This window comes from Balaenoptera borealis (assembly GCF_965194805.1).
Source record: "Balaenoptera borealis genome assembly, chromosome: 14".
Classification (NCBI taxonomy): Eukaryota; Metazoa; Chordata; class Mammalia; order Artiodactyla; family Balaenopteridae; genus Balaenoptera; species Balaenoptera borealis.
This window is the reverse complement of record NC_138875.1, coordinates 64,859,839-64,887,390: the sequence shown is the minus strand read 5'-3', so window position 1 is coordinate 64,887,390 and position 27,552 is coordinate 64,859,839. Positions and strand designations below refer to the sequence as shown.

The 27,552-nt window shown below is 59.4% G+C and overlaps 3 protein-coding genes and 1 long non-coding RNA gene across 7 annotated transcripts; 2 read left to right on the top strand and 2 right to left on the bottom strand.

Moving 5' to 3' along the window:
• Positions 1–84: 84 nt before the first annotated feature.
• LZTR1 (leucine zipper like post translational regulator 1) lies at positions 85–15,329 on the top strand. 4 transcript variants are annotated; one of them, XM_082354615.1, is made up of 21 exons: positions 608–1,121; positions 1,544–1,606; positions 4,596–4,652; positions 5,997–6,076; positions 6,449–6,557; positions 7,104–7,187; positions 7,987–8,044; positions 8,452–8,591; positions 9,050–9,251; positions 9,648–9,803; positions 10,183–10,293; positions 10,564–10,656; positions 10,744–10,839; positions 10,911–11,076; positions 11,255–11,424; positions 11,520–11,676; positions 12,324–12,450; positions 12,541–12,690; positions 13,257–13,362; positions 13,443–13,523; positions 13,779–15,329. In XM_082354615.1, exons 1-21 carry the CDS (start codon positions 922–924, stop codon positions 13,893–13,895), a joined length of 2,523 nt encoding a protein of 840 aa, XP_082210741.1. In that variant the 5' UTR covers positions 608–921; the 3' UTR covers positions 13,896–15,329. The 4 variants fall into 4 exon arrangements, 3 of the variants coding, with proteins under 3 accessions (XP_082210742.1, XP_082210741.1, XP_082210743.1); XM_082354616.1 differs by lacking the exon at positions 7,104–7,187 and having other exon boundaries at positions 600–1,121; XR_014234266.1 differs by lacking the exons at positions 13,257–13,362; positions 13,443–13,523; positions 13,779–15,329 and having other exon boundaries at positions 85–1,121; positions 12,305–12,450; positions 12,541–12,679.
• A 759-nt stretch (positions 15,330–16,088) lies between these two features.
• THAP7 (THAP domain containing 7) lies at positions 16,089–18,424 on the bottom strand. Its single transcript, XM_082354639.1, has 5 exons — positions 18,318–18,424; positions 18,066–18,145; positions 17,593–17,748; positions 16,974–17,114; positions 16,089–16,775 (listed from the first exon to the last, which is right to left on the bottom strand). The coding sequence occupies exons 2-5, from the start codon at positions 18,143–18,145 to the stop codon at positions 16,211–16,213; spliced, it is 942 nt and encodes a 313-aa protein (XP_082210765.1). The 5' UTR covers positions 18,318–18,424; the 3' UTR covers positions 16,089–16,210.
• LOC309610984 lies at positions 18,409–27,425 on the top strand. The gene is made up of 2 exons (XR_014234269.1): positions 18,409–18,544; positions 27,015–27,425. It is a non-coding gene; the product is annotated as an uncharacterized lncRNA (long non-coding RNA).
• LOC309610978 (tubulin alpha-3 chain) lies at positions 18,936–25,843 on the bottom strand. The gene is made up of 5 exons (XM_082354635.1): positions 25,603–25,843; positions 23,415–23,637; positions 22,726–22,874; positions 21,750–22,430; positions 18,936–19,313 (listed from the first exon to the last, which is right to left on the bottom strand). Exons 1-5 carry the CDS (start codon positions 25,603–25,605, stop codon positions 19,017–19,019), a joined length of 1,353 nt encoding a protein of 450 aa, XP_082210761.1. The 5' UTR covers positions 25,606–25,843; the 3' UTR covers positions 18,936–19,016.
• Positions 27,426–27,552: the final 127 nt, after the last annotated feature.

Here is a 27,552-nt window from a genome sequence, read left to right as displayed (position 1 = left end):
TGTAATTGGGCAAACTCTCATGAGGGAGAAAGATGATGAGACAGGCACGACCGCAAACCACAGAACGCTCAGTGTCACACCAAGGAAGTTTGGTCTGTGAGTGCCCAGAGGAGGGAGCAACCCCTTTGCTGCCCCCGGGGTTAGGGAAGGCCCTTCAGACCAATGTCTTGGATCTGGATTTTGAAGGAAGGGCACTCCAGTTAGAGGGGACAGCACATGCAAAGGCTTTGAGGCAGGAAGTGCTTCTTCAGAGGTCAGAGGCAGCTCGGGCTTGGCAGTTTGGCGGCGTTGGCCCAATCAGTACTGAGGAGCGGGTCCCAAGACAGACCCACGCTTCTCATGGCAGCCTGAGCTTCCTGAATGCCCATTTCACAGGTGAAGTAGCTGAGGCTCTGCTAGAGTAGGACTGAGAATCCAGAGCCTCTGCGCCACGCTGCCTCCCAGCCAAAAGGAACGCCGAGGGGAGACGCGGGGAGCGGGCCGGGGGACACAGCAGGAAGGGGATGGTGGGGCGGCCCGCGGAGGCCGCTGCGAGGCCGGAACCCTCCGTCCGGGATCCCGTGCGTGGCGGACGATCAAGGCCGAGCCACGCGCACAGGGCATGCTGGGAGCCGCGCCGGGGAAGTGCGGGCCGGAAGGGGCTGCGGCCGGGGGCCTGCGCGCGCTGGAGGGGGTACAGCGCGCCCGCACTTCGCGTGAAATGCTTCTCGAAAGACTAGGAGCTCGCTGCACAGTCGGGCCCTCAGAGTCACTAGGACCCCAAGGGTCGCCCAGAAGTGAGGGCGGTCCGGAGTGCGCCACCGTCCGGAAGTGCGGCGCCGTCGGTGCAGGGCTCGCCGGGAAATGTAGTCCCTCGGGGACGGCCCGGGGCGGTGGCCGCACGTCCCGCGGACCCGGTGGCCCATCGGGCGTGGACCCGGCATGGCGGGGCCGGGTGGCTCGGGCGGCCCGATCGGGTCCGGGGCCCTGGCCGGTGGCGCGCGGTCCAAGGTGGCCCCGAGCGTGGACTTTGACCACAGCTGCTCGGACAGTGTCGAGTACCTGACGCTCAACTTCGGGCCCTTTGAGACAGTGCATCGTTGGCGGCGCCTCCCGCCTTGCGACGAGTTCGTGGGGGCCCGGTACGGCGGGGCGTGGGGGTCCTGGGGAGGGGGTGTCTGAGGAGGTCCCAGGCGGGGCGCTGGGGCGAGGCCGGGCCGCCGTGTCCCAGAGCGGAACCCGGTAATGGCGGGGAGTTGTCCACGGCAGGGGAGGGGCTTCCGAGGGAGTCCCGGAGCAGGGTGGCCCCGGGCAGGGTACTAGAGTTAAGTTGTGTTTGTGGGTCTCGAGCTAGGGCCCCAGGTGCTCGGCAGGGGGGTGGGAGTGTCAGGGGTCCCCACATGCAGAGTCCTTTGGGGGTACTGGTGGAATTCAGGAGTCTCCATCGATCTTGGCAGTTGAGAGGAGTTATCCGACTTCTGTGGCAGCCTCAGTGCCAAGTCTCATTCCTTGGGTGCCCCCAGGAGGGTCCTGGCCTGACCGCCACCCACCCCTCTCTTTCCAGGCGCAGCAAGCACACAGTGGTGGCCTATAAAGATGCCATCTATGTATTTGGTGGAGACAACGGGTGAGTCTGGATTGAGGAGGGAGAAGCACAGTGGTGGGGACTGGGTCTCTGCAGCTCCACTGCCATTTCTCCAGATATTAGCTAAGCACTCGGCCTCAGCTTCCAAATCAGTGAGGCTCCCTCAGCACTGCATCCAGTGGGTGGCACACTCAGGACACGGAAATGTCCCTCTTGTTCTGAGTGAGTGGACACAGCCTTGAAAGAAACACATCTGCCATGGCTGCCACCCCTGCCAGACACTTCTCCTTCCCTGTGCCTCCCTCTGGGCCTCATCCACATGCTCACATGGCAGTTGAGAAGGTTTGGAGGATACCAATTTATTTCCTTCCCCCATTTTTCACTTTTGTAAGGGTTTTCCCACATTTTGCTGTACATTCCCAGCAAACAGCTTTTCCTGACAGCATATCTCCATCCCACGAACAGTTCCCAGTTAGGTTGTGGCTGGTTTCCTTTGGTGAAATAATGGCCGAAGTGAACCCTTGGTTTGTGCAGCCGCATCCTTCTCCTGGCATGTTTTTCCCAGGAGCTGGACCACCCCAGAGAGAAAGAGCTATCTTAGCGAGGGCGGGACCACATCAACTGCAGGGTGCGGGCACAGCAGGCAGGCTTGTTCTGCACCAGGAAGGGGGGTCCGGTCTGGTCCGGTCTGGTCAGGGAAGCCTTCCTGGAGGGGCTGATGACCTGAAAGATGAGTAGGAGTGAGCCAGGCAAAAGAGGAAGAGTGTCCCGAGCAGAGGGGTCAGTGTGGGCAACCACCCAGTGGTGGGAGAGTGCAGAACTGTGCTGCCCGGCATCCACTGGGCTTCCGTCCCTCGTCCACCCCTTGATGTGCTCAGGAGAGGCTAGGGATGCCCACCAGGGCTCTGGAGGGTTGGGAGCCTGCTGGATGTGGGGCTGAAGGTGGGCTCCTGGACAGACAGGGCTCAGTTCAGGTTACAGCTTTGTGGTTTGGGGCAGGTGGCTTAAAGCCACCAACTGCACCCTGATCTCCTCCTTAGAAGGGGGTGGGCCTCTGCCCTGCTTTTGCAGGGTGCTCCTGAGGGTCAGTGAGCATAGGGCTGTGAGAGGCTGAGGACAGAGGTGTCCCTGTGCTGAGGGTGTGGTGTTGGCACACAACTCATCCTGCCCTTGAGTCCTGTCCCTGCCTCTCAACCATAGGCTCTGGCCTGTAGCCCAGGCAGGGCTGGCCTCTGATTGGTGCTGCAGCCGTGGTCCTGCAGGATTCCCTGGAGGAGCCTGACCTGGGGCTGACAGAGTGGGCAAGCCCCCGCAGGGACCTTCAGACTGGGTAGAAGGGTCTCTTGGGCGTGGTCCCTGGCTTCCAGCCTGTCTTCCTCAGTCTCTCTCCCCATGTGCAGCCAGCTAGAGTGTGTTCCTTCTTGAGTCATAACCCTGGGATGGTTCCCTCTGAGTAAAAATGCAAGTCCTCCTGGCAGTTTGTGAGGCCCTGCCCGCGTCTGCACCCACAGCTCCCCTGCCTTTGTCTGTGCTGCACTGGGTGACACCTCTGCCTTGCGGTGTTCTGATTGCACCAAGCATCCTCCTGCTCAGCCCCCCTCGCTGGCTGTTCCCTGCTTCCCACCCTTCCTGCCCCTCCTCTAAATCTCCTGTGAGTGAGGCATTCCCCCACCCCTTGGACTAACCGGACCAGCCAGCAGCCCCCACCTCCCCTTCTGCACCTCTTACTGGCTCCATTGGCCCCCAGGGCACACAGATGTTTCTTGTCTGTCTCCTCGGCCAGGGCTGGACCTGTATTCCAGCACCCAGACAATTCAATAAATGTTTGTCACAGGACAAACAGGAATAAAATGAGGAAGAGGCATCCGCCCACAGATGTTTACTGCAGCCTTAATGAGAATCCCCTGAACCAGAAAAGGCCTGGTGTTCAGCGCAGGGCAGTGGGTGGGGACATCCCCCTGGAGTGTTCTGTAGCAGGTGGAGTTTGAGTGACAACTGTGTAGCTAGAAGCAGAAACATTTTCTCTACAATGTGACACTAAGAAACAGGATAGGAATTTGTCTCATTCTAGTTGCAACTTTGTACAGACTGACTGGCTACAAAGATGCTAATGTAGCTGGGGGGGGGGGGGCAGTACAAATGAGTAAAAGGGAGGGACTACAGTCATGCCTCTGCTTCCCAGCCCCAGCCCCCTGGCTCCGTGGCCTCAGGCAGGCCCTTTGGTCTCCCAGGCTGTTTCCTGGAGGCGGAGGCTAAATGAGGCGGCTGGGGTGCTGGGCTCCTGTTGGGTGGACGCCCTTCTCCCTCTTACTGATAAGGGCTGGGTGGTAACGTGCAGGTCTTTTTTTTTTTTTAATTTATTTATTTATTAATTTATTTATTTTTGACTGCGTTGGGTCTTCGTTGCTCCGTGTGGATTTTCTCTAATTGTGGCTAGCGGGGGCTACTCTTCGTTGTGGTGCGCGGGCTTCTCATTGTGGTGGCTTCTCTTGTTGTGGAGCACGGACTTTAGGCGCGCGGGCTCAGTAGTTGTGGTGCATGGGCTTAGTTGCTCCGCGGCATGTGGGATCTTCCTGGCCCAGGGCTCAAACCCGTGCCCCCTGCATTGGCAGGCGGATTCTTACCCACTGTGCCACCAGGGAAGCCCTGCTTTATTGTATCTTTAAGGTAGTTATTACATTAGCTTTGCAATAAAGAGGTGGCAGGAAGAGAGAGAAGGCAAGGGGCCTCCTCTGACATGTGAGCCAGCGTCTGCATCGTATGGCGCAGCCTCGGAGAAGGGGCGCTGCAGCCCATGAGTGGGTGTGTGGGTGGGGATTCTGGAGTGGGGGGTGAGGCGTGAGGAGCCTGAGATCATGCTTGAGTCCTGACCCCAGGCAGGCTGGTCCCGCACCAGCTGGGGAGCTTCCTTTGGGTCACCTCTCTGGTCCCTCTGGCATCAGCTGGTTGCCTGGCCCTGACTGAGTCCCCCAGACAGCTGCCCCCCCGCCGGGCACAGTGTCCATCTCCCGGGTCCCTGGCTGTCTTTCAGGAAGACGATGCTCAACGACCTCCTTCGTTTCGACGTGAAGGACTGCTCCTGGTGCAGGTGGGTGTCCCCGGTTCCAGCCCCGCTTTTCTCCAGACACGGAGCACCACTGGGGCCTGACTGCCAGCCAGGTCCCGCTCGTGGAGAGCTAGAGAAGCTTCGAGGAGGAGATGACAGCGCCCAGGACTGCTCTTAGTGATCCCCTCTATTTCCTGGCTTTCTTTTCTGCTCTGTGGCTGAGATTGGTTTTTCTGGATCCTGTTATTTAAGGGGCTCTATTTGATCCAGCTGTGGGTCCTTCGATTCTGCCTCAGGAGAGCTCTTCAGTCACCAGGCCTGTCTCCTGGAGCCGACAGGGGGACCATGGGCTGATGGGGCGTTCCAGGATGGTCTCTGCTGCTGCAGGGTGCCGCCCATGGGCTGGCAGCAGCGGCTCCCCTGCCCTCCCTGCCCTGTGGGGCCTATCCTCTGCCAGGAGACCCCACACAGGCAGTGGGCAGCCTGTAGGTCCTGGCTTCCCTTCCCAGCTGTGTGGCCTTGGACATGACACCTGCCATCTCTGAGCACTGCACATTTGTGCCCATCTGCTCCAGTCCAGCCCCTGCTGGGAGCAGCTCACAGCTGAGGAGAGAAAAAGGTACCAGGATTAGGAGGTGCTGGGCTTCCTTCTGAGCTGTGCCAGCTCCTTGTGCAGGAGCCCCTCGGCACCAGGCTCTGCAGCAGCTCTGGGCGCTGCTCTCTGGGGTGGGGTCTCACTGCCCCCTTTCGACAGAGGAGGATGTCCAGGCCCAGGACTCACAGTTGCTGAATGTGGCCCAACAGGTGGCATCACCCCTTGCCCAAACACCCGGGTGGTGCTGGATTGCTTTGGAAGTATATGTGTTGTTTCTCTCACACTTGATTATAAAATGTGTCCAAGAGTTACAGATTAATTTAAAAGTCACTCTCAAGACTTTATAATTCTTTGTTAAAAATTGCTTAGGTATAAAACTCTGAAAAGGAGCAGCCCCAGGAAAGCAGTATAAACCGGTTTTTAATTCAATAAATAAGATGTGTGGACCACCCATGCTGCAGAATATGGTGCAGCTGTGGGGATGCAGGTGTGGATGGTTCCAGAGTAGCAAGGACATCTACCACATGATTCCATTTAAAACAATTACTCAGACACATAAATATGCCTGGGAAAGGTGGTGGGGAGGCGCGCTCAAGGTGTGGATGGTGGTTTCTGGCAAAGGAATTATACATATGTTTCAGCGCTGTTTTTTTGGTTTTTCTTTATTGGCAATTTTTTAAGGTTTCTATAACGAGACAGGTATTACCCTCAAAATACAAAAGCAAAAAGAAGTTTGGGGGTGAGGGGGGCTTCCCCCTGCTGACACCCACTGCCCCTTCTCCCCCCACCAGAGCCTTCACCACTGGGACCCCTCCTGCTCCCCGCTACCACCACTCGGCCGTCGTTTATGGCAGCAGCATGTTCGTCTTTGGTGAGCGGCCCTCCTCCCATCAAGCCTCGACCATGTGCTGTGCTTGGCCAGCCTCTCTGTGTACTGTCCTCTGAGTTCCTGGGCTGGGTTGAGGCCCTCTCATGGGCCCCTTTCCCTGACTGTCCTGATCTCCTGAGGGTGGAACCGTCAGCCTCTGTAGCCAGGCTGGTGTCTCCCAACCAGGGGCAGGACATGGGGTTCTGCTCATCTGTCACCAGAGCCTCGAGCAGGGGCAGGCAGGCAGGAGGTGCCCCCCAGGGTCAGAGGGGTCCCAGAGTACATTTTAACTGAGGCCAGATCCTGCCCCCACCCCCTGGGTTTGATGACTGAGTTGCTGCCTTTGGATGTGACAGCTTCTCACTCTCTTTACAGGGGGCTACACTGGGGACATTTATTCCAATTCCAACTTGAAGAATAAAAATGACCTCTTTGAGTACAAGTTTGCAACTGGCCAGTGGACGGAGTGGAAAATTGAAGGACGGTGAGAGACTTTGCTGAGACCTTTGGGGTTGTGCAGGCTGCCGCGCTGGGTCTCAGGGGGCAGCGGGCCTGGATCAGCTCTGTAGAATTACAGATGAAGAGCCCGAGACCTGGAAGAGAGGGCTGCGCCCATGGCGGCCAGAGCTGGGAGTGGGCGTTAACTGCCAGTCGCTCCTGTCTGCTCCTCCCCCAGCTCTTAGATACCCTCCTTCCAGAGGGTAGAAGGGACAACTGTACTGCGGATGGCACTTCTCTGGCCCTGTTTTGCAAGCACCCCCTTGATATTGGGTGGGAGCTGGGAGGGGGCTCTGTGCCCTTGGACATGTGAATCCTTGTCCAGCTGCCCCGGCCTCGTGAGTTCAGCCTCTGCCACTGTCCCTTATTCCCAGCGGCCCAGCTGGAGTCCCCAGAGTTCGGGTCAGCAGGTGTGGGCACGGCAGCCCCAGGGCCCGGCGGCACTCGCAGGCTGTGGCCCTGGCCTCGTGGGGCCATGAGGCTCAGATCTGCACGGGGCGGCCTCCCTTCTCACCCCCTCCTCCTGCCCCAGGTTGCCAGTCGCTAGGTCAGCCCATGGCGCCACAGTGTACAGTGACAAGCTGTGGATCTTTGCCGGCTATGACGGCAACGCCAGGTAGGTGGCGGCTGGAAGTGCACCAAGGCACAGAGCAGCCTTCCTGCGCTGGGGAGGGAGGACTCGAGCTGGGGTTTTCTCAGGAGGGTGGGTGTGTAGACAGGGCTGGGAGAATAGGAAGATGGGCAGGGCGAGGGCCACTGAGTGGAGCCCCTGCCCGACCCTCACAGGGGACAGAAGTTCTGGCACCCCTGAAGCCCCCTGGGGCGACTGAGGGGGTGGCGAGCCCACCCACGTCTGTGCAGCTGGCTGAGGATGTGCTGGCTCCACAGCCCCGGGGCCACAGCTGGGTGTCATCAGAGCCAGGGGTCGGGTGGTGGCCCCTCGAATGGCTGGGGTGAGGATACTCGGGCCCACGGTGAGCAGTGACCTGAGTGAGCAGGAGGGTGGCAGCGGCAGGGCTCAGACCCGGCCTGCCTCCCCATGGAGGGCAACAGGGGCGCCTGCCTGTGTCATGGGCCCTTTCCTCCTTGTTGTAGAACATTGGCTTTGCTGTATTTTTCTGATTACAAAAACAGCACACGCTCATTCCCCAGGAATTCAGCGTTACAGAAGCTCCAAGTGCTGCAGGGTTAGTGGTGGCTTCTGTGAGGGCCTCTCCTGGCTCCAGGGGGCCCGGCCCAGCAGGGATTCAGTGCAGCCCCTAGCCGAAGCCCCCACCCTGAGGCCGCTCCATAGTCCCCTGGTCAGAATCCCCCTTGGTGCGTTGTCCTCCGGGAGCCTTCCCTCCTGGCTGGGCCCAGGCCCACCCTGACCGCCAGCCCAGCTGTGGGGTCCCAACCCCTCTGTCCTAATGCAGGTTAAACGACATGTGGACCATCGGCCTCCAGGACCGGGAGCTAACGTGCTGGGAGGAGGTGAGGGGCACGGGGCCGGGGAGGCCGCTTTGTTCCTGGCCTCGCCAGGCCCTCCTGACATCCGGCCCAGCCCTCTCACAGTCCCCGCGGTGGTTACCCAGTGACTACGGGCTCCGAGCCTGTGACTGGTGCAGTTTGGGGATGATCCACCCTTCTTTGAACACAGTGGGGGTGGCTACTGTCGGGGTCCTGGGCAGTGTGTCTAACCACTGCCCTGTCTCACCTGTAGTGAGGACTTCAGCCCCAACTGTTCAAAACTGGGCCCATTCAGATGGGGGCTTTAAGCTGTTCCACAGAAATGGACCCATGACCCCTCACTCACGGAAGGTTCAGGAGTGAACGTAGCCCTAGCTCAGCAGGTTGGCCCCGGACCAGGAGAAGGGCTCATGGCTTCCCCAACCACGCAGGTGGCCCAGAGCGGCGAGATCCCGCCCTCCTGCTGCAACTTCCCGGCGGCCGTGTGCCGGGACAGGATGTTTGTCTTCTCAGGCCAGAGCGGGGCCAAGATAACCAACAATCTCTTCCAGTTCGAGTTCAAGAGCAAGACGTGAGTGCCCTGCTGGTGGGTCCCTTGTTAGCACACCACACCAGTGCCCGGGGCTGCCTGTGTGGGCTCCACACACAGCCAGCACCTTGGGAGCGGGGCCGTGAGGGCCCTTACGCAGCCTGGGCCTGAGACCCCCGCAGGCCCCTCGGGGGGTGGCTGCAGCCCAGCATCCCGGGGCCTAGGCGGCCTCCTTCCTTGTCCCAGGGTGAAGACAGCCAGCCACCCCTTCCAGCAGCTGCCTCACCGGGCAGGTGCCACCCTCCTGCCCTGCCCCTGATACCTGCTCCATGCTGGGGGATGAGGGCGAGACAGGACCCCATGATGGGCTGCGAGGAGCCAGGCAGGGCTGGTGCGAGGATGAAATGGGGTGGGGGGCTCAGAGCCCAGGTGGAGGCTGCAGGGGAGCACGAACCCCCACCCCATCGCTGGTTCACACGCAGCGTGAACACACATCACAGGTGGACACGCATCCCTACCGAGCACCTGCTCCGGGGTTCTCCGCCGCCCCCGCAGCGGCGCTACGGGCACACCATGGTAGCCTTTGACCGCCACCTTTACGTGTTTGGGGGCGCAGCTGACAACACACTCCCCAACGAGCTGCACTGCTACGACGTGGACTTCCAGACCTGGGAGGTCATTCAGCCCAGCTCGGACAGCGAGGTGAGTGCTGCTGGTCCACAGGTGGGTGGGGCCAGGGCCAGGGGCTCCAGACAGCCAGCAGGAGCAAGGCTGGGACACCCGGGGCCCTCAGCCCTGGACATTGCCCTGGCCCGACCCCGGCCTGGGCCCCTCTGGTCTGTTCTCCATCTTACCACCTATGGGCTAACACTTCATGGCCCAACATTTGTGCTGTGCTGGGGATGTTCTCCCGGGATGCATGCCTTGACTGCAGCCAGGCTCCCATCTCGGCCGTGCTGGGAGCACCCTCATCCTGCGTCACTTTCCCCCCACACTGTCCCCACAGCACCCATCCCCACCCCAGGCGGGGACAGCAGCGGTCTCTGGCCACCTGCCCGGCCCTTGCTGAGGGGCCGTGCACCCGTGTGTCTCCCCCAGGTCAGCGGGGCCGAGATGCCCGAGCGAGCGTCCGCTTCCGAGGAGGCATCTGCCTTGGGCTCCGAGGAGCGGGGCGGCTGCAAGAAGTCCCGGGATGTGTTCGGCCTGGACTTTGGCAGCACCACCACCAGGCAGCCTACCCTGCCAGCCTCAGAGGTGAGGGCCGGCACCCTCGTGCCCACCCCTCACGCCCTGAAGCTGGTCCTGTGATGAAGAGGCCGAGGCTCAGGGCTTACACAGCACGTGAGGCGAGGCCAGGAGCGCATGCCCTGCTGGATGGGCCACATGGGTGCAGCACATGACACCCAGCACCCTCTGCCACCTGGTGGGGCCACAGGGCCTGTCCTGTCTGCGGGCCCACACAGGCCCCGCCTCCCCCCCACCCCCCGCATGATTGTGCCGGGGGGGGGGTCCTGCCCTGTAGCCCCTCCTTCTAGGCCACCAGTGCCCTTGCCCTCCTTGCTTAGAGCCTGGCCGCGGCCAGGCCTCAGCCAGCCCCGCTGCTGGACACCCCGCCCTGTCCCTTCCCCTCCAGTTGCCCAGCGGAAGGCTCTTCCACGCGGCCGCTGTGATCTCCGACGCCATGTACATCTTCGGGGGCACTGTGGACAACAACATCCGCAGCGGGGAGATGTACAGGTTCCAGGTGGGGCAGCCCGAGCTGCCGGCCTGAGGCGGAAACTGTGGAAACCGAGCCCCTGGGGGGCGGGGCTTTGTGGGGGCAGGGCTTGTCCAGCGCCAGAGCCGCGGCTGCACCTGGTGGGCCGGCAGCCCCTCTGAGGGGTCGGGCGGTTGGGCCGGGGTACTCTGGAACCTGAGTGCGGGCGGGGCCGGGTGGGGGGCCGGGGGGCCCCCCGCAGAGCCCGTGGGGGGCTGGCTGGGCGGACTCGTCCAGCAGCGTGGTCTCTGCCTGCAGTTCTCCTGTTACCCCAAGTGCACGCTGCACGAGGACTACGGGCGGCTGTGGGAGAGCCGCCAGTTCTGCGACGTGGAGTTTGTGCTGGGCGAGGTGGGTTCCCCTCCTGTGCCCGCTGGCGGCCCCCGCCCCCAGGGTGAGGGTCCCCTGCCCTTCACCAAGGTGTCTCTCTTCTGGCAGAAGGAGGACTGCGTGCAGGGCCACGTGGCCATCGTCACGGCACGCAGCCGCTGGCTCCGCAGGAAGATCGTGCAGGCGCGGGAGCGGCTGACCCAGGTGAGGGCCGCCCGCCGCCTGGGCAGAGGCTTCTGTGGGGTGTTCTTGAGCGCCCCTTCCTCTGCCCACAGAAGCTGGAGGAGGAGGCGGCCCCGGCACTCAGGGAGGGCCCCTCTGGGGCCGCGGGTGGGGCCCGGCCGCCCCTGCTGCGCGTGGCTATCCGCGAGGCCGAGGCACGGTCCTTCGAGGTGCTCATGCAGTTCCTCTACACAGACAAGATCAAGTACCCGCGGAAAGGTCGGCCTGCGCCGCGGGCGGGAGGGAACGGGATGGGGTGTGGGCAGCCCTGCCTGGCAGGGGGCAGCCGGGGTCTCCGAGGCTTTGCCCCGCCTGTGGCTGAGCCACCTCGTGGCGGAGGGAGCCCGGGCCCCCCCCACAACGCCCCGCCGGAGGCTCAGGGGGTTCTTGGGCGCAGGCCACGTGGAGGACGTGCTGCTCATCATGGATGTGTACAAGCTGGCACTGGGCTTCCAGCTGTGCCGCCTAGAGCAGTTGTGTCGTCAGTACATCGAGGCCTCCGTGGACCTGCAGAACGTGCTGGTCGTGTGCGAGAGCGCTGCCCGGCTGCAGCTGGGCCAGCTCAAGGTGCGGGGCGGGGTCCGTGGCAGCCTGTGCCCCCTCCCCGCCCACTGGCAGGCCCGGTGAGGCCTGACCCGGTGGCCTGCGGCCTGTCTGTCCAGGAGCACTGCCTGAACTTCGTGGTGAAGGAGTCCCACTTCAACCAGGTGATCATGATGAAGGAGTTCGAGCGCCTCTCTTCTCCTCTGATCGTGGAGATTGTGCGGCGGAAGCAGCAGCCGCCTCCCCGCGCCCCCTCGGACCAGCCTGTGGACATCGGTAGGGACCCACCTGGTCCCCGAGAGCGGTGGACAGGGTGCAGCCACCTTGGGCACAGGGTCCTACCGCAGGCGGCTCAGGCTCGAGCAAGGCAGAGACCTGCTCAGCGGGCTGGGTGCCAGGGCGGCATCTCCCAGGCCCATTCCTGGGGGAACACGGGCCCTGTCCAGCAAGTGCTGCCCTGACTGGGACGACAGGCATGAGGGTCTGCAGCGAGCAACGAGCTGAGGGTCCCATGATTAGTTGCCCAGCTTCTCTTCTAGGTGGGCCCACATCTGGGCCTGGTAAGGGGTGGGCATAGCCCTTAGACGCTCGGCACCTCCCTGTCCCATCCCCACCCAGCCAGGAAGGGACCTTACAGACTCCTTCACCCCCTGGCCCTGGGGCCTGTGCTGCCTCGGCCATGGGCTCCAGGTGACACAGCCGAGGGGGCTTCAGCACTGGGGCAGGAGAGGGCTCAGTGGGCCGAGTCCGGGAGAAGGTCAGACTCTGGGGGGACAGAGCCTCAAGGGCCAGAGTGAGGCCTCTGACCTGGGGGTTTCGTTAAGGGGGGGCAACACGGGCAGATGCACAGGAGGCGGTGCCCTGGGGTCCCGCATCCTGAGTCAGAAGCCGCCCTCTGGCTCAGGGCCCCTCTACACCCCCAGGCACGTCTCTGATCCAGGACATGAAGGCATACCTGGAGGGGGCGGGCGCGGAGTTCTGTGACATCACGCTGCTGCTGGATGGGCACCCGCGGCCAGCCCACAAGGCCATTCTGGCCGCCCGCTCCAGGTGGGTGGGGTGTGGCTCGCGGGTGGGCGGGCGGGTGGGTGGGTAGCTGGGCACTGGCCGACTTGCTGAGGGCCGGCCCACCGTCTGCAGCTACTTCGAGGCCATGTTCCGGTCCTTCATGCCTGAGGACGGCCAGGTGAACATCTCCATCGGGGAGATGGTGCCCAGCAGGCAGGCCTTCGAGTCCATGCTGCGCTACATCTACTACGGCGAGGTCAACATGCCACCCGAGGACTCACTGCATCCTCACCTCTGGGGCTCCCGGGTCATTCCCAGGACAGCTTTGGGCCCTGCTGGCTTGGCCTGGCCAGGCGATTTCCTGAGGACTTCTTGGTGCCCAGTCTCTTCCAGGTTCTCTGGAACAGTCGGTTGGCTGGCTCAGAGAGGTTTGCAGCCAGGAGAGACGGGTGGGTTCAGAGGAAGGGGTCATGGCTCCATGTGGGGTGATTCCTGGCCAGGTCATGTCTGTGGGGGTCTGAACATGGGGGGCCAGGATGCCCTTCAGGGCTCTGAGGCCGTGGATGTTTCAGCAGATGGGCATGTGGGTACTTTCCTGGGGAGAGGAACCTGTGGTTTTCTTTGGATCCTGAATGGAGCCTTGGACCCCTGAGTGGTTCAAAGCCCATGTAGTGGCTCTGCCTGGATGGGAGCCCGGCTGTTGTGGTGGGTGGGCACCCCTTGACCTGAGCAGGAGGCAGCAGCCCTGGTTCAGGGCTTCTCCGTCCCTGGTGGGCCCCCAGGGGGGAAGAGGGCAGCTGGGTGGGAGGAAGGCTCTCTTGGCCCACAGCTCCTTAACCAGCCCTCAGCTACCTGTTCGCGGCGCCCTACTACTACGGCTTTTACAACAACCGGCTGCAGGCGTACTGCAAGCAGAACCTGGAGATGAATGTGACGGTGCAGAACGTGCTGCAGGTAGCTGCCCTGGCCCTGGGCCTCTGTGCCTGCGCGGTGTGCGGGGCAGGGGCAGCGCCTCAGGGAACCTGCCGTTCCAGATTCTGGAGGCAGCAGACAAGACGCAGGCGCTGGACATGAAGCGGCACTGCCTCCACATCATCGTGCACCAGTTCACCAAGGTCAGGGCCCTCCCACCCAGCGCACTGCCTGCCCCGTCTGCAGGACATACTCCCCTTGGCGGTGGCCTGGGCCAGGTGGGAGGGGCCCTGGCCGCCTTGTGCAGCAGTGGGTTCTGGGGATAACCGGGCAGAGCTGTCCACCCACTGGCTGGTCCTCATCCCGTACTCGTTGGTCAAGCCCCCAGAAGACTCCTTGGCCACCTGGCCCTGGCAAGAACACAGCTCCATCCTTCTGACCTTTGGTTGCCTCCGCAGGTCTCCAAGCTGCCCACGCTGCGCTTGCTGAGCCAGCAGCTACTGCTGGACATCATCGACTCCCTTGCCTCCCACATCTCAGACAAGCAGTGCGCAGAGCTGGGTGCCGACATATGAGGGCCCATGTGGTGCCACCCCGCCCTGCCTTGCCCACTGCAAAGACTGTGCTGGCCATGCTCGGGCCTGCGGCCAAGGGGTCGGGTGCCCAGGGCCTCCGAAGGGAGCTAAGTGGGGGACTCCAAACGCCCCATCTCACTGCTGAGGACACAGGTCCCACAGGAAGCGGACGGTGAAGCGGGATCCTGGCTGGCACCCTCTCCCAGGGTGGAGGTGTGGGTGGGAAGCCAGGGCTCAGTGGTGAGGATACTGCAGGAGGAGGCAGGGGTCCTGGCCAGGGCCCAGTGAGGGAGATGAGCCCACCAGGGAGCTGGCTTTGGGCCCCCTACACAGCAGGGACCCAGCATGGCTTGTGCATCCAGCCACTGGGTCATGTTGCCAAGACCCCTCAATGTGGGGGCCGCACAGTACCCTCAGACCCTCATCAAGGTTGGTGTAAGGGTTTCCTCCTGCCACCCAGAACTTGGGTAGATGGAATCCAACTGCAGGTGAATTTTGAGGTGTGAAGGGCCTTAAGGTCAGCTCCCAGCCTGCAGGGTCAGCCACTGTGGACTGGGCCAGGCATCCAGAGGGGCTGTGGGATCCCACCCACCTGTGTGTGCATGGGGGCCCTGGGCTGCGCCAGAGAAGTCAGAGATGCCCCAGGCCTGCATCTGTCCCTAAGTATTTATTGTCATAGGCTTGCCTCCATTAAAGCCACAGCAGTCCTACCTGTACCCAAACCTCACTGCGCAGTCCCCACTGGTGGCTCCAGCCCTCCGTCCTCCTGGAGCTGAAGCTGGGCCATGTGGCCCGATGGCTCAGGATAAGCCAGTCTTGCCTGGTTCTGTTCATGCCAGCAGTTCTCCACCCCCAGCCAGGGTGCCCCAGTCACATAGTGGGAGGGCTGGTGGGAGGAATGCAGGCCAGCCTCTGGCCTCTCCCCACCTGAGGGGAACCCTGGGGGCCCGGAGCTGGTTCTCCTGGCTCCTGGGCTGCCCTGTAGGCTCCTGCCTGGGCTGGGAAACTGAGGACAGGTCACTGAGTCCTTCCCTGTCCCGACAGAAGGTGCCGAGTCCACCCCAGTGGGGAAGGCACCATTCTGCCTCTCTTCTGGGAACAAGAACCCTTCTGCCCTGGCTGCCAGGAAGCCACTTTGGGGGAAACACAGTCCCTCTCTTCTGAGCCTTAGAGCTCGTTTCCTGCCTCTGGTTGTGCCCCACGTAAACGCAGCATCTGCCACTCCTCAGGCCTTGCTGAGAAACTCCAGGTGGACATTCTTAGGCAAGGGGTGCTCACCTGTAGGCCCAGCAAGCTAGGAAATGGCCTGTGCAAGGTGCACCTCGGCTGGCCCGCAGGCTTGGGAACCACCTGTGATCCTGCTCCGTGTCCGCCTCCTGTAATGGCCATTTGACTCTCCTGTGCGTAACGTGAATAAATGAAGTTTCACTCCAAGAGCCCCAAAAAGCAAAGCCCACAACACAGTGTGGCCTTTTCCAGGACTAGAAAGAATTCAGCGGTGCTCTTGTGGCCGCTGTGGCTGAGGCCCAGCAGGGAGGTCAAGTGTGTGGTTAAGTGCCTCACACACGGAGCTGCTGATCACAGGTGCAGGGAGGCCTGCCACGTTCAGGTGAACTGAAGGAAAATGACGCAGGCGACGCCAGGACTGCTGCCCACATGCCTGGCCCTCTGCTCCCCACACGCCTCATCCCAGACCTCTGGGGATCAGAATGGTCACTGTGGGGCCCTCACTACTTGCCAAGCATAGCAACCTCAGGTCAGTAATCGCCTTTCTTGTCCGTTTTTCAGATGGGACAGGCCTGGTGGTGAGTGGGGGGCTGACCAGCAGCTGGAGCTCATGCCAGGTCTGACTGCTGGGCAGATTGGCTCTGGGGACGGAAGCCTGTTGTTTCCCTGAAAAAGAACTGAGCCTGGCCTGGGTTTCATGGGTGTCTTCAGAGACTAGCTGGCTAAGTCAAGGCTGTTTCAGGTGCCAAGGAAAGGGTGCCCAGTATTGCCCCCGAACCTCTACTCACACGACCCCTCAGAGAGCCCTGTGGGACACAGAGCTGTACAGTGAGGGCTTTCTGCTCTCCACAGCCAAGGGCTTGAACTCCAGGGCCTGAGCCCTCCGAGTGCTACAGCCAATTTGGGGAAACGGGCCTGGTACCCAGGGGAAGGGCCCCAGCCCCCAGCTGAGCCAGAGAGCAGGGCTTCTTTGTAGAATCCACTTTATTATGGCATCTGGCAGGGCTGGTGGACGCAGCTCAGATCAGATCCTCTCCAGGTGGATACTGAGGGAGAAAGAGGCTGAAGCCCTACCGGGCGGACCTCACTCAGGCCATGCTGCTACTCAGCTGCATGGCAAAGTCCTGCACGTGCTCCTTCAGAGTCTGGCGGGCATCGGCCTGTGCCCGCTTTTCCCGTGCCCGCTCCTGCTGCAGCTTGGTCAGCCGCAGCCGCAGCCGCTGCTCCCGCCGCTTGCAGGCCTGCAGCTGGCGCTGGGCCTTGTCCAGGGCATCGAGTGCAGCCTCAGCCCGCCGCTTCCAGAGCAGGGCACTGCCCACCTGGTAGCTGTGCTCATTCTGGATGTAGGCTCCGGCGGGCGGCGGGAGGCGCAGCATGTAGGCCGAGGGTGAGACGGGCCTCGGCTCCAGCGGGGACGGCTGTCGCTCTGGCTCCCGCTCAGGTGAAGGCTGGGTGCTGCAGCCTGCTTCATCTGCCTGGGCACCCAGGGGCCCCAGGAGGTCTGAGAAGGGGCTGCTGAGGCCAGGCTCCAGCCTCCCGGTGGGGGAGGCAGGCAAGGCGGCAGGTGCTGAGGCCTCTTCCACAGGAAAGCAGGTGATGTCAGCAGGTGGAGGTGGGCAAAATGGAGTTGTGGGCCCTCGGCCCTCAGAGCAGCTGGGGGAAGAGAGAGAGACTGACAGGCCAGGCTCAGGGCTCGCTGACCCCACTTCACCAGCTCATCTAACCCCCATCCCTGAACTCACTCCACGGGCTCAGAACCCTGTCCAGCAAGGCTGCTGTCAGGCACCCTAAAGCCCAGTCCCTCAGACCTGGGGTGCAGTGGGGCACCTCCCCCTCCGTTGCAGCACGTACCGCTTCCTGCATCGCCGGAGCCGGCTGACGTCAGGGGGGCCAGGGGGGTAACTGTGCCCCTTGGTCTTGGTTGTTCGACGCAACTTGGAAAAAGACTCAAATATCGTCGGAACTGCTCCCTCCTTCAGCCTGTGATACCCACTGCGGGGGAAAGCGGTCTGGATGAGGTGGAACAAAGCCCTGCCGCCCCAGCCCACCCGCAGGGCGTGTAGCCAGCAGGCCCTCCAGCACGCCAGCAGGCTGTCGGGTTAGCTCTGTGGGAGGTGGGAGGCACCCTGCCAACAATGAGTCTGGGGAATGCCAAGTTAAGGTCCCCACCAATCTCTTCCCTGCAAGACTCCTCAGAGTTAAAGAGTGTGGAAAGGCTCCACCAGAACGGGGTGGCCCAGCCAAAAGAACTGATTCCGTTTGTGCACTTGTAGGGAGGGCTGGGGTTGCAGGGAGCGCGCTCTGGCACAGTGATCCCTAGGGCGTGGGTCTCACTGCCCAGGTCTGTCGGGAGAGGAAGCTGAGGTTCCCAGCTGGAGAAACCAGAGCTGCTGCTCCGGGGACCTCCCCACTGGCTGGCCGCCACCCCACTGCCCACGCCCTGCCCACTTCCAGCTGCCAGGAGGCTCACCTGATTCCCACCAGTTCAAAGCAGTTCTCCTCGAAGTGCTTGGAGCAGAAGTAGATGTACTCGGACGCCGGGTCCCACAGGCCCTGGCCGCTGGGGTCCAGCCGCTGGCAGTTGGCCAACCACAAGCCCCGCCTTGGATTGTCCTTTTTGGGGAGCCTGCGGGGCCACAAGCCCGTGAGCCCAACGGGAAAGGCCGGCCCCGCTCATGCCGCCCCCAGACCTCGCGCTGACACTGCCTGCGCACAGACAAGGAAGCTGAGGCCTCCAGAGGAAAAGAGACTCGCTGAACATCATCACGTAGGTGAGACTCGAAGCAGCTGGCCCGAGCAGGATAACCACCCCTCTTCCCCAACCCAGCCTCCCACTCAAGCCCCGCCCCGACCACGGAGGCGCGTGCGCAGTAGCTCCGCGAGGCGGCAGGACGGGCGCATGCGTAGGGGACCCTCCGCGCGCCGGCGCGCACGCGCGCTGACCTGTGGAAAGAGATGCCGCGGTTGCGCGTCTCGCGCGTGTCTCGTGTGCAGCAGCCGGCGGCGGAGCAGTGACGCGGCATCTGGGGAAGAGGCGGGAGCTCGGTCGTGGGCGGCCGTCAGGGCCCGGAGGGGCTTCGCGCCCCAGGCTGCCAGCCCACTGCAAGCGGCCCCGGCGTGGCGTGTCTTCCCCGGCCCGATCTCGCCCGAACCCCGTCCCAGCCTGTTCTCCCGACTCCCGCTTGCGGCACTCACGGTCTCGCCATTGCTGCGCCGCCGAAGTATCGCGCGGTTTGGCTCGCGGCGGAAGTCAGTACCATAGAAACGCGGAAGCGCGCGGCGTTCGCCGAGGGGCGGGTCCCGGAAACTGCAGAGCGAGCCCGGGGAGTGGCCGCGGGGGTCTCTCACACCGCCCGGGTCGGGAAACGCCTACGACGGGAACGAGCCCGGCGGAGCCGGCGCGCACGCTTCCTGCGGGAGAGGTGCCTCTTCTGGGCCGGGCGGGAGGTTCTGGGGCAGCTCCTCCGGGGTAGGGGCGCAGGAGTGGGTTCATGCGGGGCGGGGCAAACGCGGCGGGCCCGCGACTCCGACGACCAGAACCGGCCCACTTCCGGCCCCCGAGGAGCGCCTTGGCCAGCGCGAAGGACTCCAGGTGTTTAGGCGGAGAGCGCTTCCCGGTTCCCCGCCCCTCACTCTCAAGCCTTTTTCGGGGGGGTAACGCGGCAGCTGACTGCTCTGTGTAGCAAGACAGACGTACGGACCTGCTGCATCTTTTCTGTCCGGGAGGAACATAGTTTCCCTAGAAATTCACTTGAAAAAGGAAGGTATCTGGCGTGGGAATTTGGTCGAAGTGCAGCACAGGGCAGACTATGCTCAATAGAGAAACTTTAATAGGTAAACACATCTGTAACGTGACAGTCGGGGGACAGGGGGCCTATAGCCGCGCCCTCGCATTCAGTACTCTTCCCCTTCCTCGGCCTCTGCTTCCACCGAGTCCACGCCCACCTCTTCGTAATCTTTCTCCAGTGCTGCCAGGTCCTCCCGGGCCTCCGAGAACTCGCCCTCCTCCATGCCCTCCCCCACGTACCAGTGCACGAAGGCGCGCTTGGCGTACATGAGGTCGAACTTGTGGTCTAGGCGGGCCCAGGCCTCGGCGATGGCCGTGGTGTTGCTCAGCATGCACACGGCCCGCTGCACCTTGGCTAGGTCTCCCCCCGGGACCACCGTGGGGGGCTGGTAGTTGATGCCCACCTGCCAGAGAAGGGGAACATGGTGAAGTTTATTTATTTATTTATTTTTCATGGTGAAGTTTTTACTGTGGCCTCAGAAATTGTAGGTTGTTTTTAAAAATGGGGGCCGTGTTTAAAAACAGGCCGTAAATTATGCCCTGTAGGAATTGATACTTTGTTTTGTACCAGTATATGCTAACATTTAATATCCTTTGACTTAATATTTTCACTTTGTGAAGCGCCATCTGAAATGGCAAAACTGGAAACAAATGTCCTTTGTGGAAACTAGTTAAATTATCATACGCTCCCTACAGTAGAACAGTGTATGATCATAAAAAAGAATGAGAAATCTGTCCTGGCATGTAAATATGTCCAAGATATACTGCATACTTGGTAAAAAGAAAAGCAACTTGAATTCCATTTATGCTTTAAAGTACCTGTAGAGTAATAAACACCAGCTAGAGTCTTTGACAGCTCAGGGAACATCATGCTGGAGGAGGACAAACAACGGGGAGAGGGCTGACGCTGTGACCCCTCCCTGCCCTAGTGAGCAGCTAGCAGTCAGCAGCAGCTGGACACAGCCAGTCTCCAGAAGAGCTGGGATGAGCAGGGGGAAGGGCACAGGGGTTTCTGACTTGATAGAGGGGTGGGACTTGACACAGCGCTAAGGTCAGGCCAGCCAGCCCCTCCAAGTGGGAGTGCTGCCAGCTTCCGTTTCTGTTTGGTCATCTGTGTGCAATGAGTGGAGTCTGTCACCTACCTTTAAAGAATGTTCTTTGCCCATGTCGCTGGCCCCTTTCTGTCAACGTCACCCGTATAACAAGAGGTGTAACGTGAATATGCATAGACTATCTCTTGAGGGACAGACAAAGCTCTGGAAGGGGAAGAGGACTTCAGCTTTTCAGCCTTCTGCGTCATTTTAATATTTTGCCACATACACACTTTTATAATGAAAAGACTAAACATAAACATGGGAAAGACTCCTTGACAATAGTGCACCCCTGAGCAAATGGTTATTAAAGAACATATGGTGAAATCACACTCAGACTGACAAAAAGGAACTTAGAGCAATGAGAATTCAACGTGCTCCATCTGAGGGAGAACTGTCTTCTGTGGGGACAGAAGCTGTGACTTCCTGTACCTCCTCCCACGACCGGCCTCCCTACTGGCTCACAGAGACTCAGCCAGGAGGGAAAGCCCGGGCACAGGGCACAGCACACCCCAAAGTGCCACCCAGCTGCGGCTGCCTTGGATGTCCTTGCCTTCCGAAGGTCATGGTGAGATGACTGAAAGAGGTCAAGAATGGAAGGTTTCAACCCCCACCTATAACCTCTGAGGTCTGCAAACCTCTTACGGAAGGTGTAATGAATATTTCCAGATCAGTGAAACCTGTTATAGACTTTAGTTTTTTCTGTGAGTCACTTTGCATCTGTCGGTCTTACACCCTCAGAGATGGTCTGTGTCAGGGTGTCTTGAAGTGGGGCTGACAGAGGCCAGGTGGGTGCAACAAATTGTCTGTAGTCAGAGGCAAGCTCTGGCCTTTGCAAATGGGAATAGGATGACACACATATTGCTGCTACTTCTCTTCATTTTCAATCTGCAATGACCCTGGAACATGCAACTCCCCAAACACCTCAGGAACTCATCAGGGCTCACGAGTGCAGGATCTAGCACTTTTTCTAACGTGGAAGATCAATTGTGAACAAGGACTTTTAATGAAGAAGAGGGGGCAGAGTTAACGATCCCAGGCATGGCGAGGCACTTAGCCTGGCGATCACAGTAGGTCTAACATGTTACTTGGCTTCCAGATACATGTTGCTTTTCTCTGGGTAGACGTTGCATCGTGACACTAAACACGGTTGAAGGAGCCACCTAATTATCAGTGTGATTTTGTGTGCGAGGCAGTGTTCCAAGTCTGGTTTGGAGTAACAGCAGTGAACCACCCTTGGCCCCACAGAAAACACTGTATAATGAATTAAAAATTCTGTCTACAGAAACATAAATGTTGCCTAAAATGCAGTGACAACTGGTGACTGAAGTAATGTGAAATCTAAAAACCATGATTTCTAACACAAAATGATACCATAGACCCTGACAAGCTTCTTGAGCAAGAGTGGGAAAATGTGGAGGACAGACATGCTGCAGTCAGACGTCCCTGAAAGCTCCCTCCATCACTCGCTGCCCCTGAGGCTGTTAGATACTAAAAGCTGTCTCAGCCTCAGTCTCTAAACTGTAAGATATTAGTAGTATTAGCCCATGAGTGTTACAGGTTGGTTGTAAGAAATAAGGGTACATAAAGTCCTTGCTAAAGATCAAGGCACCTAGCAAATTAATTACTAAACTTGTTCTCCCTGCAGTGCAGCTGCCCTGGAACAGGGTACCCTCCACAAAGGGGCAGCACCCCGTCCCAGGATCTGCCGCGGGCGGAAAGGTGAACACGCGTTACCGCCCAGCCTACCTTGAACCCAGTCGGGCACCAGTCCACAAACTGGATGGTGCGCTTGGTCTTGATGGTGGCGATGGCTGCATTGACGTCTTTGGGGACCACGTCCCCCCTGTACAGCATGCAGCAGGCCATGTACTTGCCGTGGCGAGGGTCACACTTGACCATCTGGTTGGCCGGCTCGAAGCAGGCGTTGGTGATCTCGGCCACGGACAGCTGCTCATGGTAGGCCTTCTCGGCCGAGATGACCGGGGCGTATGTGGCCAGGGGGAAGTGGATGCGGGGGTAGGGCACCAGGTTGGTCTGGAACTCCGTCAGGTCCACGTTGAGGGCGCCGTCAAAGCGCAGGGAGGCCGTGATGGAGGACACGATCTGCCCGATCAGACGGTTAAGGTTGGTGTACGTGGGCCGCTCAATGTCCAGGTTGCGCCGACAGATGTCATAGATGGCCTCGTTGTCCACCATGAAGGCACAGTCCGAGTGCTCCAGGGTCGTGTGCGTGGTCAGGATGGAGTTGTAGGGCTCCACCACGGCCGTGGACACCTGGGGGGCCGGGTAGATGGCGAACTCCAGCTTGGACTTCTTGCCGTAGTCCACAGAGAGCCGCTCCATGAGCAGAGACGCAAAGCCCGAGCCGGTGCCACCCCCGAAGCTGTGGAAGATGAGGAAGCCCTGCAGGCCCGTGCACAGGTCCGCCTGCGGGAGAGCAGAGGCCGTGAGGCCACGCCCGCACGAGCCGTGCCACCGCCCCCATGGGCCCCAAAGGGCCCCGGTCACGGCACACTCTTCCTCTGCAGGTTCACTATACGGGTTCAACCCATCCACAGGGAACACGCGTCACACTTAGCAGTTACAGACGTGGACGCACTGCGGCCACACCGGAAAGGAAGACCCTGCACTCATGGTTCTGCTGGGTTTTGCCAAAGTGATGTCCCGGGGAGATCCCGGGCCTCCCCTTCTGTCCAGGAGGCCTTCCCAGGGCCCTTCTCACCAGTTTGCGGATCCGGTCCAGGACCAGATCGACGATCTCCTTGCCGATGGTGTAATGGCCTCTGGCGTAGTTATTGGCCGCGTCCTCCTTCCCGGTGATCAGCTGCTCCGGGTGGAAGAGCTGCCTGTAGGTCCCCGTGCGCACTTCATCTGCAGAGAGGACAGTGTGTCCGAGACTCTAAGGACGGTCGCTGACTCACCGGGATGGCCAGGTCCGGGGAAACCTTCAATTCTACAGGCACGTGCTGCGCCTCGCAGGCCAGCAGCATCAGCGTCTCACAGAAAAGGTCTCCGTGTGATACACGTGCCTTATCTGCCGTTTATGGCTCCGGGAAGGTCCAGTCAACCCGGGGAACAAATGCCAGTGTGGCCAGTTCCCAAAGGCGGGGGAGTGCTCACACCGCACAGGCGGTTCTGCGCGTGCATGTTTCGTTCACACCCACAGCTACACCCGGGGTGTTGCTGAAATGGCCCTGACATACTAGACATCAGCGTGACTTTTGCTGGGCGCCCTCTGTGGCCTGGGTCTCACGGGCTCTAGGGTGACATTCTCCTGGGTTGTCTCCTGGGTGGCCGCCACTGAAAGGTGCTCTCTCCTGGCAGCTCCCCTTGGAAACTACCTCGGGCTTCTGACCTGGAGGAACCCAGCAAAGGTTCTGTGCTTCCCCTTCTAAGTCTCAGGGTACCTACCGACCACGGTGGGCTCCAGGTCCACGAACACGGCTCTGGGCACATGCTTGCCAGCCCCGGTCTCACTGAAGAACGTGTTGAATGAGTCATCCCCACCGCCGATGGTTTTGTCGCTTGGCATCTGGCCGTCAGGCTGAATTCCATGTTCAAGGCAGTACAGCTCCCAGCAGGCATTGCCGATCTGGACCCCCGCCTGCCCCACGTGGATAGAGATGCACTCGCGCTGGGAACCAGAACATACATGTGAGGCCCCCCAGCTTCAAGGCAGTTGTCACTATGTGGCAGGCAAAATATAATTTAATGTTTGTATGTGCTTCAGAGCGTCTGGGGCTTTCTCATACCTTATTTTCTTTTCCAGGAGGCTTATGTGACCCTTTTATCCCTGTGAAAACTGGCTTGCTCTTAACCACCCTAGCTGATAGTGAATGCCAGAATTAGCCCCAGAACCTAAGTGTTTGCTACTATACAAAAATTCGGTTATTTAAAATTTTGCAAGCCGTATAATGTCAATAATAAACTCCATGTTACGGCTAGTCACAGTAATTCTCTGAAGAAGATAGCAGTTTTTATTGTGTCCTGACCAAATGATAAGGTAAGTGGTAGTAGAATTGGGAAAGGAAAAGTGGACTGGGACAGAGGCCACCGTGGCCCAAGCATGGGTGATCACTGTGTGTGTTTCATCTGCCCCTCTAGGTCTAGCCTCTGTTCTCTGTCCAGCTCTGTGCTCAAGGAGGCTGACCCATGTGGACTGTGCCCCCTGGCTTCTGGTTGCTTTAGCCAATGTCAGGCACCAGCAAGAGCTGGAGGTTAGAGGAAGGTGTGGTCAGGGTGCTTGACCCTGGCTCCCTCCCTGCCGGGCTGCCTTGGGTCACTTGAGTTCCTTTACAAGGGCACAGAGTGTCAGCAGTCAGCGCTTGTCATAAACCTACCCTCTGAGCTTCTCATAAGCACTCCATCCCCTCGCCTCTTCCAGCCTAGGAGTTAATGGCTCCCAGATGGCACAAGTGCTGGGATACTGCACTGTCCTTTGGTGGTTTCCTTAAACCCTGCCCGTATCTTTATAAATAGTATCTTCTTAAAGATTGTCCTGTGAGTACCTATTCTGAATGTACCATTTCTTTCCTGCCGGGAATGTAAGTCTAGAGTCCCTAATCACATGTCTGATTTTAGACACATCATCCTTACATATACACAGAGGAGATCACATGAAATTTGAGGTGTGCCACCCACACTAAATTCTGACTTACAGTCCTCAGAACTTGAAGTCCTGTTTTCTGTTATACAAGCACCAAATCTCAGAGCAGGAGAGACCAGCTTGATGCAGCAATCCCCGAACATCATCCCAGAGGGAAGCATTCGGTTCGGGAAAGATCTCCAATGACAACGAAATCACTCCCCCAGAGGAGGACTCCATCGGCACCCTGGGAAGTCCTTTGAAATCCACCCAACCGCACCATTTTCAAATGCACACTATTCGCTTTGAATCCAGATCCACTGTATTTCACAGGATGCCTGATGTGTCATTCTACTCGCTCAGCCCCAGTGTGATCAGAGCCAGCTCTGTGATCCGAAGAAATACCCCAATGTCTTCATTTACAAAATGTGGCTGGGGAGCTCCGTGGTTTGTAAGGCCACGTCCATCTGACTGTCTAACAATGAAAGGAATTGCAGTGCTCGGGGAAGTCATTCCTCGCTGTCAACAGAAAGCGAGCGCACTGCCGACCTCGCCTGGATTGCTGAAGTTTGTCTACATTTCTGTACTCGGCTCCATTTCCTCTCTGAAAGTTCCTCAAGACCAAGTCCTGTGTCCCCTTCTCAGCAGATGACCTCCTTCCCCAGCACGGCCCCCGCCACCCCTGGAGGCCGGCCCTGCCCGCTGTGCCCGCTGTCCACGCGCCGGGCAGCCCGACCACCACAGCCAGGACTGCCCGCCTCCCCTGAGCCCAGGGACGACGTGCCGAGGCGAGCTAACTGCCGCGGCTCTCGGACTCGGACGTTGTTACTCGTGGGAACTGTGGCTCCACGGCCGAGAATGCCGCCTTCGCAGTTTCTCCTTTTCAGCCTCTGCTCTGGCCGCGCGATCGGGGGGCGGACGCCCACACGAGGCTCCTGGGGCATCTTTTCAGACCCGGCCCCCACCCCTCTGCCCGGGACACGGCCTCCAGGCCTCCCGCCCACCCGGCTGTACCATGGTGAGCGCCACCACCGCACTCCGACCTCAACGGCTGCAGCCGCCCAACTGCCGCTGCCGCGCCGGGCGCTCCTAGGACGCGCCGCCGCCAACACCCATTGGTCTGGAGCACCATGGGGCGGGCCAAGGTCTGGAATCCAGCTCCCGATTGGCTAGCATGCGACACCCAGAGTGTGGCGCGTTCTGATTGGACGTGGATTTGGCGGGAAGGCTGCGGGGTCGCCGAAGGAAGAGCGCAGGTGGGTGTTCCCGCGAGACCTTGGCCTTAAGGTGGGAGTGGCGCTCCGCTTTTCTGTTCTGCCTACGCCAGCTAGGCGGCTTCCAGGAGGCTTGACCTCGTCTGCGCAGCCGAACCTGGCTGTTGTCCGCTGCGGGGGGGGCCGCCGCAGGGAGCCCGCAGGGCTGGGCTGCGCTCGGTGTCCTATCTTCAGGGCGCGGGCAGTCGCGTAACGACAGGCTGGAGTAAGGCAGGTTCTTCCAGGGAAGCAGGAGAGGGTCCCGCCGCCCCTGGTCGGGTCCCGCCGCCCCTGGTCCGGTCCCGCGCTCAAACCGCGAGGTCGTCTCACCGCTCTGGAGGCCGGAGGGTCGCCGTCCGGAGCGGCCCCGCGTGGGGCGGGGAGAGCAGGCTTCAGGGGCGCTTATCTCGCGGGGTCGGGGGCCTTTACCCTCAGTCACCTCTCGGCTCCGAACGTCTCAGGGCGTTAGGGCCTCGTCCTGGGGATGGGGGTGCCCTCCTTCAGGGCGTAGCGCGCGCAGCTGACTTGTAGCTTCTGCCACCGGCCATTTCTTAAGTACGATTTATTTTTCTGATTGTAAAAGTAACACATATTTAGAGTAGAAAGTGTGGAACATGCAGAAAAACAGAAAGGAAATAAAATCTATAAAGCCACAACCTAGAGACAAACATTGTTAATATGCCAGGGTTGTTTTGTTTGTTTTTCCTGCTAGTATATACATGTATACATTTGTTATCCATACAATTTGGGCCAAACAACATGATTTTATTTATTTATTTATTTATTAATAGCTTTCCTGAGATATAATCCACATATCAAACATCACCCATTTAAAGTGGTGCACAATTCAATGTTTTTTTTTGTATATTCACAGTTGTGCAACCACCACCACTATCAGTTTTAGAACATTTTTATCCCCCAAAGAAACCTATACCCTTTAGCTGTCAATCCCCAATTCCTCCCCTCTCCCAGCCCTAGGCAACCTCTCATCTTCTTTCTGTCTCTGTATATTTGCCTATTCTGGACGTTTCATATGAATGGAGTCGTACAGTATGTGGTCTTTTATGATTAACTTCTTTCACTTAGCATAATGTTTCTAAGGTTCATCCATGTTGTCACATGTGTCAGTACTTCATTACTTTTTCTCTCTCTCTCTTTTTTTTTTTTTTTTAGGTGGCGCCATGCGGCATGTGGAATCTTAGTTCCCCAACCAGGGATCGAACCCAGGCCCCCTACATTGGGAGCTCGGAGTCTTAACTACTGGACCGCCAGGGAAGTCCCTCATTCCTTTTTCTCTTAAACAACTTTATGAGACATAGTTCATATACCATACCATTCACCTGTTTAAAGTATACAATTCAAATACTTTTAGTATGTCAGTGGAGTTGTGCAACCCTTACCTTAATCAATTTTAGAACATTTCCATAACCCCAGATTTCATCCCTTTTTATTGCCAAATAATATTCCATTGTATAGGTATACCACATTTTGTTTATCCACTCATCAGTTGGTGGGTATTTGCATTTTGTGGATATTATGAACAATGCTGCTATGAACATCTGTGTTCAGATGGTTCAAATGTTTTGTGTGTACATATGTTTTCATTTCTCTAGGAGTGGAATTGCTGGGTCATATGGTCAACTCCATATTTAACCTTTTGAGGAGCTGCCAGACAAACCATGTGATTTTTTTATCCTGATTTTCTCACTTA

What these genes read in the sequence shown, in the direction of transcription:
- LZTR1 (XM_082354615.1), top strand. Translation starts at nt 922, where the DNA reads ATGGCGGGGCCGGGTGGCTCGGGCGGCCCGATCGGGTCCGGGGCCCTG. An exon ending in GATCAAGTACCCGCGGAAAG is followed by an intron (nt 11,077 to 11,254) that starts GTCGGCCTGCGC and finishes TCTTGGGCGCAG; the next exon opens with GCCACGTGGAGGACGTGCTG. An exon ending in TCGTGCACCAGTTCACCAAG is followed by an intron (nt 13,524 to 13,778) that starts GTCAGGGCCCTC and finishes TTGCCTCCGCAG; the next exon opens with GTCTCCAAGCTGCCCACGCT.
- THAP7 (XM_082354639.1), bottom strand. Translation starts at nt 18,145, where the DNA reads ATGCCGCGTCACTGCTCCGCCGCCGGCTGCTGCACACGAGACACGCGC. An exon ending in TTTGAACTGGTGGGAATCAG is followed by an intron (nt 17,115 to 17,592) that starts GTGAGCCTCCTG and finishes TTTCCCCCGCAG; the next exon opens with TGGGTATCACAGGCTGAAGG. An exon ending in CTCCGGCGATGCAGGAAGCG is followed by an intron (nt 16,776 to 16,973) that starts GTACGTGCTGCA and finishes CTCTTCCCCCAG; the next exon opens with CTGCTCTGAGGGCCGAGGGC.
- LOC309610978 (XM_082354635.1), bottom strand. An exon ending in CCTGGAGCCCACCGTGGTCG is followed by an intron (nt 22,875 to 23,414) that starts GTAGGTACCCTG and finishes TCCTCTCTGCAG; the next exon opens with ATGAAGTGCGCACGGGGACC. An exon ending in TGGACCGGATCCGCAAACTG is followed by an intron (nt 22,431 to 22,725) that starts GTGAGAAGGGCC and finishes GCTCTCCCGCAG; the next exon opens with GCGGACCTGTGCACGGGCCT.